The following is a 15,302-nucleotide window of genomic DNA, read 5'->3' on the forward strand; positions in this document are numbered from 1 at the left end:
TTCCCACTCACTTCCACAGCTGCTGCACCATATACAGAGTGACGGCCTGGTCCCCCTCCCCTCGTGCCTGCCCTTCCCCACGCAGAGCCCCAGGCCCACACCCAAGGCAAAGGCTGCAGGAGCAATGGCTAGTGTGATTACACGGGTGTGTCACTGCCTGCCCAGAGCCCCTGTCTCCTGTCTTGGGCAGTTAGGAGCCAGGTCCTCTCTGCTTCCGTGTGGCCAGGCAGCCAGTGACCTGGGTGCAGCCACGTGGCCTAGCACACCCCACAGAAGGCCTCCCGCGGTCTGACAGAGCAGTCTCTGGGTGGCGCCTGTGTGAGCCACAGCTGTGAACAGGGCAGTCACCCCTACCGTGGATCAAAGGCTCCCCAAGCCTCGAATGTCTGAGGTCAGGTAGGAAAAGAGATCTGGGTTTGCAGGAAACCTTAAAAAGATAAGCAGACAATCGGCAGGCAGGGGTGCCGACCTAAAGGCCAGGGAAGAAGTCAGAATTGGTGAGTGTGCATGTCGCCCTTGGTCTCTGCAAAACCAAATTCATTCCTGACAGGTCACAGGAGGTCACATGGGGACAGAGGCAGCTAAGTACTGAGCAGTACTTAGTACTCAGTGAATGATTGGTGCTGCACAGGCGGCCACTTCTTACGAGCCTGGACTTTCAGAGGATGGCCTGAATTAACGAAACAGTTACAGCTCAGCCCGCAAGTACCTTCCAGTCTCTAAAAACTACGGTGAGACCACCTGACGGTGTGGGGGTTCTCCACTCGAGCCACCGTCTGCGTACCGAGCACAATCTGCCCCTGCAAATCCCTGGTGAGAACCCAGCACGGTCGCCCGCCCGGCACAGACCACTTGCTACCCGAGGTGCCCAACTAGGATAAAAGGTGGTCAGCAGCTCCAGAACAAAAAAAACCCCACCTTCTTTTAAGTCAGGGCAGTGGTCCTGGGAGGGCTCGGGAGGAGCCTGCACAGAGAGAGCAGAAGAGAGAAGACCCAAGGGCGACACAGTAGAAACTGTGGGAGCGGGGAGACACCGCAGCAAGCCACCAAGGGCCACTCTCGAGGTGCACAGTGTGGGGAGCACTGCCAAGAAGCGACAGGGCAGACAAGCAACCTCGCGGGCAGCCTGGCTGTTCCAAGTACAGGCCTCAGACATGGTGACTGAGTCGTCCTCGTTGGCCTGAGACTTGCCCCGGTTAGAAGAGAAAGTCCCCCATCCTGGGAAACTCCTTGGTCCTCACAGACCAGCAGGATTAGTGACATCAGCCTTAAGATCAAGTTACCGACCTCCGGTTCATCATCCCCCGACCCGGTGCGAGCAGGAGCAAAGCCCGGGGCGGAAGCTGGACTCCCGCCAGCCTGGGGGTGGAGGCGAAGCCTCGCCTGTGCGTGGTCCTTCCAGACCCTGCACCCATCGTCGCATCCACCGTCCCTCCTTTTTACGCAGCGGAACTGACCCAGCACTGACTGTACAGACAGGGCGGGTACTCAGCCCCCGCACTGGGCACTGCAGGGTCCCAGAACCGGTGTCCGACTTGATCCTCACCACTCCACAAGGATGGTCAAGGAGGGCGTAGCCCCACTGTACGGATGAGGACAACGTGTCTGAGAGGCTGGCCCAGCCCTCCTCCCATGGGTAACAACGGAGGCAGAGCAAGAGTCTGGTCCTTTGTGCTGCTTCCCGAGCAATACCTGCCCAGGCCCACGAGGCAGACCAGGTCACGGAGCAGCCGTCTGGGCACCTTCAGGCAGATGCCCGCAGGGAGGGACCACAGATGGAGCCATCACACAGCAGGAACCCTCCCCCACCTGGATCCTTCCTGCCCGGACAAGCAGGCCTGCGGTTCTGAACCAGGCGGCACGTGGCTGCCAAGGGCACAAGCTCTAAAAGACAAAAGCATGGGCTGAAATCCTGGCTGCTGCTCTCCATGTGTGTCACCTTGGGCAAGTGCTCTGATCTGAGCCTCAGTTTCCTCTTGTGTACAACGGGGCTCCGGTAACAGGGCCTGCCCTGTGGGACTGCGCTGGGGACCAAGGGAGACCTGGATGGGCGGGAAGCCTGGCATGAGGCCAGTCAGGGCAACCACTTGCCTAACCCCCCAGTCTACACCTTCTCCTTCCTGATGTTCCTTGTGCTCTCCATGCGCCCCCACAACCTGCTTCGTCCCAGGGGGCCCCCCTGCTCTACCCGGAGCAGTCCCACTTCTGACTCTTGGGATGCTGACAGAACATGGCACCAAGAAAATCAAAAGTGAGGGTTCCTTTCTTGCTTTGGACCACCAGGTTTCCTATCGCACAACCACATGCTACACCCTGAAGTAGACACTCAAACAAGGAGGCCACTCTCCCTACGAGGCCCAGGCCTCAGCCCCCACAGATGCCCCAGAGCAGGAAACCCGAAGCCCTGACCAGAATGACCACAGCATAGCGGCAGACCTTCACAGGCGACAAGCAACCTGTGACAGCCATCTGTAGACACATCAGGCTATACACACACACTGAAAACAGGCATCGTGTATGTGTGTGTATGAGTGTGTGTGTGTGTGAGAGAGAGAATGTGTGTATGTTTGTAAGAACTGAGAAGGAGATCGGTGTAGAAAGCGACATGAGTGTCACCGCACCATCACTGGTATGACTGGATTCTTTTACTTAGGAAAGCAGACATGTAACAGGGTAGCACGACGAGTAACCTGACCATTCGAACACACTCACCCCTGCACAGGTGAGGGTCCTTGTCCGATTGTGAACTTTGTTATGAATGAACATGGTGGTTCCATCTTGAGCTACCCCATCGACTTTAACAGTCATGAGGAAGCTTGTCTGAATTGATGTTTCTACAAAAGAAAGAAATTCCGTGTCAGAGACCACATCAGGCACATCACACTTGCCAAGGTGAGGGCCCAGAAGGGTCCTTCAACCACCTCAGCCTCAGCACACATGTGAAAACCTCACACATGTCTGTAAAGTAAAGCCCTTCTGTCAGGTTCTACATCCAACCTGTTACCTAGGGGCCTACGTAAAAACCTACAACACGGGTCCACCCGTTTGGTTCATAAAAGGGCAAGCATTTCAAGGCTAATGGAATTTTATTTTTTCATTTCCCACATAAATTTCTAACTTAACTTTATATTAAAATAAAATTAATTTCTTACTTTTCTGATGACATATTTTATTTTTCTGTTTTTATACCCTTTGTTTAAAAAAAATCAGAGAGCAAAAAAGTACAAAGATATCATTAAACACAATCCCACCACCTAGATATAACCATAATTAACATGTCATATCTATCCTTCCAGAGCCTTTTCTAGGCGCACAAATATACACTGATACCAAATTTATTTATGTTTTTTTAAAGGGGGTTAATTTTTTTTTGTAATATACATTTTTCCCCACTTAACCTACTGTGGTCATGGGGTTATCTTTTCAAATTCCTTCTCAGCCAAAGTGCCTCATCTGACTCCCAGAACATGGGAGATAACGTGAGTGACCACGTCTTTGGCTCCCCCCCGGGCAGCCCATAACTCCAGACAAGCAGACCCGAGGCTTCAGAGACGCAGATGCAGTGGGGCACGTGCCTCAGCCTCAGCAGCCCCCAGATACTGAGGCCAGCTCCTCCTCGGCTGTGGGGCGGTCGGGTGCACGGCAGGATAGCCGGCACCCTCTAGATCCTAGCAGCACCCTCTGCCCTAGGGTGACAACTGCCATGTGTCCTTGGGGGATAGAACCATCATCTCGAGGCAACAGAACTGAAGCCTCTCCCAGAGCCCAAGGACAAAGCTGCCACAGCAGGGGCAACACAGCGCAGCCACGGAGCTAAGCTGACCAATGCTTGCTGAGCGCTGCATCGTGACTTTTTCTGGAAGACACTGGCAGACACGTAAGGGGCTCCCAATTTGTTGCTGTTATAAAGAATAATGAGCGTCCTTGTGCTCCATCTTTGAGCACCTGTTCAAAGGGTTTAAAGCTCTCTCAATCTTTAAAATATGGTGCTTTGTACAAAGAAACACGATTCTGCAATGTCAAGCTTCCTACCTTTCGACTGATCCAGCTCCACAACACACGTCAGCCACAGCTGCTGATTATAGGTAGACAGCGGATTTGAAAGGATTTGAATTGGCTTCAGCTAAGGCAAGAAGAAAAAAGAGTTAAATAATCCATATGACCTTTTCATTAAGTCTACCGAATACCTCATCTTAACGTACAAAATGTACATTTAGTAAAGAAAGGTTTGTGGAAACTCTGAAACAGAAACATGTAGTTTTCCTTTAGACAAGATAAGTAAAATACTGCCTTCCAGAAAAAGAAAAGACTAATTTCCTATTGGAGTGCCCTCTGTCTCGTGAAAACCTCTAAGCAGGCGATGTCCACCACCTGTAGCCTTGGGACTATATACCTACTTAAATAGCAAGAAAAAGCCTGGAGGGAAAAAAAGAATTAAAAGTAGATAGGATATGATGTATCATAAGATAATAAATAACACCAAGGATAGATCTTCATATTCACAAGAATCATTTCCTTGGTTCCAACATGCCATATCAGTCGCTGTCTGAGGTCTATTGTTTTCTGCTTTAGGAAAGTCTTAATGCCCCTCGAGAGAAAAATTAGAGGAGACCCCACTGCCAATGACGCTTCTGTGCTGTGCGGTGAAAACCATTAATACTGGCTCCTAGCAGCCATGGGAGACAGAGGACATTGCTTAAGGAGCCACCCAGGGTTCCAAAGAAATGTATCATTTGAATGCACAGTGTCTGAACATAAATACGTAGTATCTGTGTTTTGGAACTGACAGAAACGCCCTGTGACTGAAGCCTTGCCCGAAGCCATGAGCATTGAAACCCACCAGAGGGTGGCCTATCATCTTTCAAAAGTGAGCGTGATCTTTCAGGAGCAAGTCAGTTTGGTGGGACGGCTGCTGTTTAGAGTGCCCCCCCCCCAAAAAAAGGGACTTACATCCTGAGAGAAAGAAATTTTGAAAGACCTAACTACGTTCAGGAAACCCTGATAACAGCACCTCTTCAAATCAGGTCCTCAGGGCAAGAGGTAAAGAAAATCAAAAAACGCAAATATCAGTGGGCTATCCAGAGGGCCCTTTCCAACTAGCAAGAGTAAGAGGAATTAAAAGGTAAGTTTTAGGACATTTTTCTTCTCTTGCTTAATTATAGGGGTGAAAACCTACCAGAGAGCTAGGATAAGGGAGATGGGGGGAGGGTGTTGGGAATCAATCAGATTTCAACATTGTGCCATGAGAATGTGTGACAACTTGCATTCAGTTCCTAGATAAAGATATCATGTCTGGTCTGCAGCAAAAAAAGGGTTTAGTTGTTGTGCTCTCACAATTAGCATTTGTTAAAGATTACTGAAACTCTCCCATTGGAAGGACCTTTGTTTTTCTCTAAAGATGGTGAAGAATCGACCACATTTAAGAAAGGAGAGAAAGAGGATTTTTTTCATTTAAACTGAGTTCTTGCAGGAATACCAATCATCGGAAAGACCTGCTCCTGTTAGAAACCCCACACGGAGACCCGCATTAACTAGCGTAAACAGTAAGAAACAGATGGCTGCAGGAGCACTGCCAGAACGTATGGCCTAGGAAGACATGTGGGCATGAGGACTCAGGGTGAGCCAACCGGCACTTGGAAAGCAACTGCCGCTCCCTGGGCAGACAGCAGCATCTGCTCTAGCGCGGAGCTACTGCCTCAGGAGGGAACACTTCTAGCAAACAAGAGCTCAGAGGCCAGCAGCTGACAGCAGAGTGAGCATGCGTACTGCCGAAGAAGCAAGCTGCACGGCAAGGGTGGTGCGTCCCCGGGACCCACTGAGCGACCTGAAAGTTTATCGGGCCCTGCCAGCTGCCCCTGCGACCCAGTCTTACCTTTTTACTATTATTTAGTGAAAAATTGGCTGCAGAAGTCTGGATTACTTTGGGTCCTAAAAGTGTAACAGAAAATGAGAAAAGTAGGTTATACTTATATCGATAATGAATTTATTGATTATTTTTCAAATGCCAAGAGAAATTCACACATTATGTAGAGGCGGTCTTATTCTCCGGGTCTGTCCTTAGGGGACATGTAAACACACAGACACACAACACCCACCCTGCTGTACCTCATGCCTTCCTGACGCAGGTGGACAGTCTGACCACCACACACTGGGTAGGATTCCTACGGGATCTAGCTAGGCCCAAACCTCTTAAGTTTCAAGAGTGCTTGCTCAGTAGTGCTCAGATCCAAGAAATTATTATGATACAAACACTGTATATTTTGTAACATAGAAAGATTCCTGCTAAAAAATTAAGACACATTCATCTGTTCATCCAATTAATCCAGTCTTCCAAAAATATTTATTAAGCTTAGGATATAAAATATATGAATGTATGCTCAATGTAGATTCCTGAAACAGCAGATATATAAGCTTAACGGATGAAATTTTTCAGAGCTTCGGCCTCAAAGGAAAGCAGCGTGAAGCAGATTTTAATTGAATTTATTTCATTCTACAATCACGCTCAGCTGCGAGGCTAGTTTTCTGGGCTGCCTCAGTGACTGAGGATCCTCCATCTCGAGGAGGTGCACAAGTATCACAGGAGTCTGTATCCGGTTCGCAACCAATGCAGTGACGTGTGTCAGGGACGCGCTCCTGAACGCGGAGGAGGCTGCCTCTGTGTGGGGAGGAGGCGGGCAGCCACAGCGAGGCCTGTTCTGACAGAGTCACAATCCGACAAAACCCTGCTCCAGGAAATAAGGCAGGCTGCTTTCTCAGAAAGAATTAAGAACTGGGAGTCCGAAAAGTCTAGACTCTAGTCTTAGCTAACTTGGCCTTCTGAGTCTCGGTCTTTACATCTGCAAAACAAGGGTGACTGGCCCAGTGGTCGCTAAGGCACTCCTAATTCTGAAATCCTAACGACGTTATTCCCAGAGGACTCGAGACAGTGATTCTTGTCAACCTGACTGGGCCCTGGGTGCCCAGAGAGACGGCTAAAGGGGATCCCGCCGTGACTGTGGGGGGTTTCTGGATGAAATTCACATCTGAATCAGTGGACGGAGGAAAGCAGACGTCCCTGCACCGTGAGGGGGCCTCATCCGGATGGCTGAAGGCCGGAATAGGGCAAAAGGCTGAGTAAGGGAGACTCTGCTCTCAGCCTGGGCTTGTGCTCAGTCTTCAAGCTGGCCCGTCGCTACTCAGCTGCTTCCAGACACAGACTGGACCTTACCTGGCTCTCCCGAGCCTCTAGCTTGGCGAATTACAGATCTTGGAATTTCTCAGCCTCCATAATCATGTGAGCCAGTTCGTTATAATAAATCTCTCTTCCCCTCCACCACTGCCCCTCTCTCCCTCTCTTTCTGTGTGTGTGTGTGTGTGTGTGTGTGTGTGTGTGTGTATACATACATACATATATGCCTCCTATTGGTTCAATTTTGTTAGAGAACCCTAATACAGAATTTGGTACTGAGAGTGGTTATAGAGGAAGAGTTCTTTTTTTTTTCTTTAAAGATTTTACTTATTTGAGAGAAAGAGGGAGAGAGAATAGCAATGGGGAGGGGAGGGGCAGAAGTGGGGGGTAAGAGAGAGAGAAGCAGGCTCCCCACTGAGCAGGAAGCCCGATGTAGGACTCAATCCCAGGACCTGAAAATCGTGACCTGAGCCCAAAGCAGTCGCTTAACCGATTGAGCCACCCAGGTGCCCTGAGGAAGAGTTTTTTCATACTGATTCTCGGGTTTCTGAAAGTGGTTCTCTAATCTGACCAGGTGTAAAGATGGTAATGACTCCACGTCCAGCAGTAGAGACAGCACTGGGATGGTTTGTGAAAATATGCATGGACTCCTGATCAACTACTTACGAGAAGAAGCTAAGTGACTATTTGTGATTCTTTAGAATATTTTTGGACAACAAACAGAATGAGGTTGACTGGTTGTTCCTAGTGTCCCAGGACAAAGTGACAGAAGAAAAGGTGAGCTCTGGGGTTTGAATTCCCAGCTCCAGTGCCGCACAAATAATCTGACAGCTCCTGTGCGCCCAGGCGGAAGGCTTTATCGCCTGTAGCCACAAGGCTGTGTGCTGAAAACCACGCCCAGAATCTCAGCCTGCAACTGGCTGAATTACACCACAAGCTGCACACCAGCCTCACAGGCTGCCTCACTGTTCAATGGAGGGCACTGGCTGGGAAGTAGGGAGATCCTGGTCTGGGGACAGCAGAAAGACCCCGATGAAGACGGGGGCACGGAGCTGCCGAATGTCAATGGGTCGACTTTGACACTGGAGGAGCTCTCCCCACTGCCAGCAGAAGCAGCCCTTCCGCCTCCCCTGCCTTACCCAAGCAGACAGACTCCCTTGACGGCCCCGCAAGACAATGACGATTCTGCTGAGCAACCTCCCCTCTCTGACTCTAGAACCATAACTAGACTTGAGTTCCAGCAGGGCCCCAAAGGTGAGGTACGAAGTATGGCCCATGAGGAGATACACTACATATGCTCCCAAAGAACTCCGCGAGTCTTCTGATTTACACAGAGAGAAATCCGGGGAACATGTGTGGGAACAAACACTGAGGCTGGGAAAATGGCGACAGGAACATGAAGTTGGACTGGTCTGGATTTACGGATGCAGCCCACCAAGGAGAGATTCTGCATTGCAAACTGGAGCTCAGGGAGTTAGGAAGGACTCTAACAGTTTGGTTGGTTGGTTAAAAACCAACAAAAGGTGGTCCCCAGTAAGCAAATCAGAAATGTCACACCTGCCTTGGTTTAATGGAGAGGAAGGGATTCGGAAGCTTAGGGAAATCAGAACATTGGAGCAGATTTGTCATTTAAGACCTGCCGGGAGACTTCAGGACACATAGATTTCACCACCACTATGAGGAATAAATCTGTCGGGGGGAGGGGGGTCCCATCACCATTAAAGAGCTCTATGACTGCCCTGCTCTGTGGTGAACCAGATCTTACAGTAGGAACCATGGTCGCTGAACTGGGGAAGCCTAGAGCAATGGGAATGACCGGGAGCAGGGGAACCAAGCAGCGGTGCTCAACCACCCAAAGCAAGGTGGGCGTGGTCACTGTAATGGACAGGACAGTCAAGCAGCAATCAGAAGAGTCTGGCTGGCCCAGACCTATGGGGCTGGCTAGTTGATTATGGTGTTCCTAGAAGTGAAATCTGCAGAAAGCCTACTAAAGTTGGACTTGATCTGTGTAAGCAGAAAAGTCTAAGTCAAGTGAACAAAGTCTAACCTGAATCATAAAAACAGAGAGTCATAGCTTTTCAGTAGTTTCCAGATTTGAACCACTTTGCAGACCCAAATCTCCAGAAGACTGGGTCCCATTAAGAAAGCACCCCAGTACTCAGCCAAAAAATGTAGATTGCTAAATCATTCTCCCAAAGGAACCTTCAGCTTTTTTGCCAAGATAACGGCACACTGGGGAAAAGGAAATACATGTTGGGCTCCCCTGGACAGTTGCTCTGAACTGACCCCAATTTCAGGAAACCCCAAACATCAGTGTGGTCCACCAGTCAGAGGAGCGACTTATGGAGGTCAAGTAATCAATGGGGCTTTAGCTCAGGCACGTGTCACAATGGGCCCAGTCGGTCCCTGGTCCCATCCTATGGCTGACTCCCTAGTTCCAGAAGGCATAATTGCAACAGATATACTCAGCAGCTGGCAGAATCCCCATACTGGTTCCCTGCCTTGTGGAGTGAGGGCTATTCTGGCAGGAAAGGCCAACTGGAAGTCACCAGGACAGCCTCTACCTACAAAAATACAATCAAAACCAGTGTCACATTCCTAGACTGCAGACATCAGTGTTCCTATCAAGGGTGTGAAAGATTTCTATCACCCACATTCATGTCGCCTATATGGCCAGGGCAGAGGGCAGGTGGCTCTTGGAGAGGACAGTGGAACAGCATCAGCTAAACCCGCCGATGATTCCAACTGCCACTGCTGTACCCGCATGAACAAAGTCACACATCCTCTGGCATTCGCTCCGGCAAATACCGTTCTCTTTGTCCCTGAAAACAAGGCTCACCAGAAGCCAGGCCAGCAATACACCTTCACTTCCCTGTCCTGCCCCAAAGGTTTGTAACTCCCAGCTACACAGCACAGCTTGCACAGACCTTGGCCATCCCTCCTTGCCACAAGCCATCGTGCTGGTCCATCTCATTGTGACATTATGCCGACCAGATCTGGTGAGTAAGAAGTAGCAAACTACCCTAAACTCTCTGGTAAGACTCTTGCATGTCAGCAGACAGGAAGTAAATCTGGTTAAAGGGCAGGGGCCTTCTACTTTAGTGAAATTTCCAGGGGTCCCCTGGTAGGCACCACAGAGAACTATCCCTTCTAAGGCAAGAGATAAACTGTTGTGTTTGGCTTCCCTACAATGAAAACAGAGGCATGATGCCTGGCAGGCCTCACTTCTGTGCGTTTTAGAGGCAACATGTTCCTTGTCTGGGTGTGACAATTTGGCCTATTTATCTAGTGACCCACAAAGGTGCAAGTTTTGATGGGGCCCAGAACAAGAGAAGGCTTCCCAGCAGGTCCAGGCTGCGGTGCAGGCTGCCTACGCAGGTGCCGTACAATCCGGCAGACACAGAGGTGTCTGAAATGGCAGGAGAAGACAGGGATGCAGCTCGGAGCCCTTGGCAGGGCCCTACGGATGAGTCTTCATGCGGACCCTTGGGCCTCTGGAGCAAAGCCTTGCCCTCCTCCACATATGCTCTCCTTCCAAGACACAGCTCTTGGCTTGCTGCTGGGCCTCAGCAGAGACTAAATACGTACCCACAGGCCCCCAAGCTACCATGAGACCCACACTGTCCATGGTGAGTTGAGCACACATGGCAGCACTCCAGCATCAAATGGAAATGGCACCATCCACGCAGGCCTGAGCAGGCCCTGAAGGCACAGAAAAGTCTCTCTCTATTGGTACCACATATATCCTATTGGTGTTTTTCTCTGAAGAACCCGAAATCCAGTACTCACTGGGAAGAAGGAAAGGGATGTGGGAAACCTGACCTCGTTTTTCTGATCTCAGCTGGGGTGCATCACTTCACTTCTGCAAGAAGTGGAAAAGGCTGCGTATAATCACGGGACGCTGCAGCAGACAGTGGCTGAGGGACGGAACAAGAACTGGCTGAGGTCCCGTGAGATTCCAGTCGTGAGCCTGTCAATGCCTGTCCTACCCATCCTCAAAGGACAGTTAGGAAAACTGAGTAAGATGACTGCTATGTCCTGCGCCAGGATTAATGTAACTTATCCCTTGGTGATGTCATGGGAAGGAAAAGAGAAAGTGGCTCCAGCAGTGGCTGTTCTCGCCATGATGTGGCTCATCAGCCGGCAAACGGCACCTACGCAGCCACCCTCATGGCCAGCTTCCGGGGGCCAGTCACCAGCCCCAGGCCAGCGGGGGTTCAGAAACTCGCCTTCGGAGGCACAACTGCCTCTGGGACAGGCCAAGCCTCATGCCGTTCACGATTTAACATGAAACACCATAATTAAATAAACACCTACCAGAAATCACGCCCACTAAACAGGATACTTAAAAGGGCAAGAAGAAACAGCTGAGGCAGGTCCTGGGCTCCTACCCCCTGGATAGGGCTGAAGAGACCAGGTTGCTGGGAGCCTTACGAAAACAGGCCGACTCCTCTCGTTCTGCTTTCCATCAGTGTGAAATGGGGTTGGACTGGACCATTTCAAAGGAATTTGGGAAGCTAAGATCCTATGGTGTGGCTCTTCCCCTCAAACTGCGTGCCATGGAAGCCCGGGGCACCGGGGCCCAGAGCACAAGGCCAAAGCCAACCTGCAGGCTTCCTCCTGCCAAGAGTTCGGGGCGACACCAGAGCCACCTCCCGGCTCCCCTTGGTTACCCCAGCCCCGTGCTCATGGCTGTCTCATGCCACGCCCCCCCCCCAAGAATGTGCTGCACTGGACCATTTACCGGGCTGGGGCCCCCACCAGTCACATGTTCTGGACCCCCCAGCACCCAGCGGGTCCCGAGCACACCAGCGTTGACAGAAATGTCTGACTGTCCAATAAACGGTGTGCGGTCTAGGCCACCAAGTGCTGCCAAGCTGAACTCCAGCCCTGGCTGCTACAAGGGGCGGGATCCAGGTCACCCCCTGCCCAGCAGGTTCAGAATGAAGTGATGCATCACCCTCCAGCCAGGGGCCCTTAGCAGGGGACAGGGGTGGGTATAGGTTGGCCGGGCCAAAAGCCACTTGCCAGGGTGAATGGAAGTGATACAATGACCAGGAACCGCACCTTACCTCTGATCCCAACGAAGACAGTCAGGCCAAAACAGACGAAGAAGACGACAAACACGAGGACAAAGTGGCGCTTGGACAGCGTGTAGAGCCGCATGGGTGCCAGCCTGCAGAGAAGTCGGGGGTAGGGGGAGGTGAGACGGGGGGCTAAGTCCACAGGAGCCCCCAGCAACACCCCAGACTACATCAGGACCCCCTCCCAGAAGCGGAGCTACTCGAAGCCCGGGTGACCTGCCTGACAAAGCTGCCTGCGTCACCTCAGGGCCCACTGCAGAGTGGGCGACTGGCCGGCACGTCAGAACACCCCGTCCTGTAGGTGGCCGGCCAGACCCACTCCCCACAGCATGGCAGTGTGCCGAGGCGTCGGTGCCCATGACAGTGTGTTTCATTCACCAGGCCACACGTGCGGTGGCCGGACCCCCTCCACTGGCGCCCACCTCCAGCGGCCAGAGCAGAGCCTAAGGGCAAGTGCGAGGGCGACCCCGAACCACTCCAGCCAACACGCGGAGCTGGGAGCCAGCACCATCAAGCCCAGATCGGGAACTGCGTGTGCCACCAGCTGGTCCTTGGGGTGGCCCACAACGTGACATCCCCGCCTGGGGCTCCTCACCACCCCTCGCCTGCATCGGCCCTCCCGGTGAAGCTCGGCCTGACTCTGGCTCTGGGGTCTGGGGTCTGGTTCTGATGCCACTGAGCAAGCTGCCCGCACTCCTCGGTGACTTACACCAGGGGGCAGAGCACCCGAGCGGGTCCGTCCCAACACCCCCCCATAGTCAGGAGGTCCCCGCCTATTCACCCCTACTTTGTCCTCTGCTCAGAAGAAAATGGCAGTGGGGGAGGGATCAGTTCTCTTCTAGAATTCCCCACCTGAGCTGTCAGTAAACAAAAGAAAAACCCATGAAGGACGAGAAAATAAATGTCTGAGGCTTGGCCGGCCACACGGAGTCCATCGCCAGCCCTCAGTGCTGCCTCTACACTTAGCCCAGACGTCACGTACGCACGGCGGTGTTGGCGTTCAACCCCACCACAAAGAGATGGTGGGCCAGCTGTGGCCCCCAAATGGCCAACCCCTGCCCTATAACCTAAAGTGAAGACCAAAAAATCCAAAGAGATGAAAACGGGGTGGGGGGGTTGCTTTGGTTTTTAGATTATTTCTATTCCCCGACCATTTCCTGGTGTTGCAAGCTGAGACAGAAGGAGGAACTCCTGCCTCAAGAACAGCACACACACCCCAGGACAGGGAAAACCAGGCTTAGCACTGAAACTGAGGGAAAGGTTATTTGCTTTTATGGTGCCTGGTGCACACGTGCAACCTCTCCTTTACGTGGCTCGAGATTCCAGCTCCTGAGCAGGAAGTCAGCTGGTTGGTATTTCGGGCCAAAGGTTGGAGCCCATAAGCCACCTCTGCTCAGATGTGGCTTTGCAGATTACCAAGCCCAGATAGCCAGCTCCCTCCAACAGGACTCGCCAGGCCTTTGGGTGAGTGAATTCTGTTTCACAGAATGACGGCATGAGAGAAGGAATGAAGGAATGCATGCCTCTGTCATTTTCTTGGGGACGCAGGTCCAAAGGCCACCCACAAATGACCCTGCTATGCATGAGAAATGAGTAGCCTGACCCCAACTCCAATTTGGTACCCAAAAATTTTGTTTTGTTTTAAGATTTATTTATTTACTTATTTGAGAGAGAGAAAGAGTGTGAGAGGGGACAGTGGGGAGGAGGGGCAGAGGGCGGGAATCTCAAACACAGTCTGAGCCGAATGTGGAGCCTGACGCAGGGCTCAGTCTCACAACTCTGAGATCATGACCTGACCTGAAGTCACGAGTCAGACACTTAACTGACTGAGCCACCCAGGTGCCCCAGAACCCTAAAGATTTTAAGAGACCTGAAAGCATTAAAATAGTAGAACCAGAAAAGACCTCAGAGAGGAAGTCTAAGCCCTTCCTTCGACTTACACACGGGGACACTGAGGTCCAAGACTGTGGAACACTTGCCCAAGAAGTCACAGCTCTGCCCCTGGGGGTAACTGCCAGTCCCCAAGAAGGAGGCTGGGGGGAGCAGGAAGAGCTGAGGGGACCCACCCCCACGACTGCACTTCTGGGGAAAGCCCTGGGGAGGCGGGGCTGGAGTCAGAACAAGGTCCTCTTTGTCACTGCACTGCTGTCTGCAGGTGTTGAGGCCAAGAATGCGGTTCCTCTGTGCAGTCTGCAGAAGAGAGAGCACAGGCATTTTCACTTCGAAAAAACCCAGCATGACGCTGACTGGACTAGATGTTAGGAAAGACAGCTAAAGTCTATAGTTCACAGGACTACACCCATGTTGTTCTCTTAGTTTTGATAAATGTGCCACCGTGCCGAGACGCCAGCATGAGGGGAAGCTGGCTGATGGGTGTGCAGACCCTCTGTACTCTCTCTGCCAGTCTCCTTGTAAATCTCAGGTTATTTAAAAAATTACCCAGAATCATCTACAGCACCCCTAATCTGCTGCTCTCAGGGCGACCTGCCCAGGCAGGGGCTCTGAGGGGCACGGAGGGTTCCCAGCACAGGCGAGCACCCAGAAGAGGTTACTTGGAGGCAAAAAAAAAAGAGTGAAAATACTTATATTTAAACCTTTGTGATGAGCAGTAAACCTTTCCAGGCTTCCTCAGCTGGGGGTCTGGGCTCCAGAGACCCCCTCCAGCCACAGGATGGCATGGGCCAGGGCTAGCACAAAGATAGCTCGGTTCCACGCCACACTGCCTCCCCCGCACGGCTCCTTCCACTCTCAACTTTATGTCTAAACACTTTGAAGCAGTTCGCCAAAACTCTAGAGACTTCCAAAACCTCAGGAATATGTTCCTATTCAAGACAAATCAGAGGTCTACACCGTTGTTCCGTCACAGCAGCGAACCGACAGATGCCGACATAAAGACATTAGTAGAGTCGAGCCCCGCCCCCACCGGGCCTGTCTCGCTTCACATCCCCTAGTCCCAGCTGCCCCACAGCTTCCTGCTCAAACCACGATCCCAGTCATTTCTCTGCTTACCTCCCGCTTCACCTCCCACCTGAAACGCCAATGTGTTTCTA

General features: G+C 51.7%; 1 protein-coding gene across 7 annotated transcripts in view; it reads right to left on the reverse strand.

The window, feature by feature from the left end:
- Positions 1–15,302, reverse strand: part of TMEM181 (transmembrane protein 181) — a 67,790-nt gene that overhangs the window by 26,532 nt on the left and 25,956 nt on the right. For 6 of the 7 annotated variants that reach the window (XM_032338596.1, XM_032338600.1, XM_032338599.1 and 3 more), the window contains 4 exons: positions 12,241–12,344; positions 5,873–5,928; positions 4,033–4,123; positions 2,713–2,834 (listed from right to left, as the gene is read on the reverse strand). In XM_032338596.1, the coding sequence (XP_032194487.1) occupies positions 2,713–2,834; positions 4,033–4,123; positions 5,873–5,928; positions 12,241–12,344 (373 nt within the window). Of the gene's footprint in view, positions 1–2,712; positions 2,835–4,032; positions 4,124–5,872; positions 5,929–12,240; positions 12,345–14,192; positions 14,436–15,302 lie in introns of those variants that run through there. The other variant, XM_032338602.1, reaches the window with a different exon arrangement.

The sequence above is a fragment of the Mustela erminea genome, chromosome 4 (genome assembly GCF_009829155.1).
Source record: "Mustela erminea isolate mMusErm1 chromosome 4, mMusErm1.Pri, whole genome shotgun sequence".
Taxonomy (NCBI): Eukaryota; Metazoa; Chordata; class Mammalia; order Carnivora; family Mustelidae; genus Mustela; species Mustela erminea.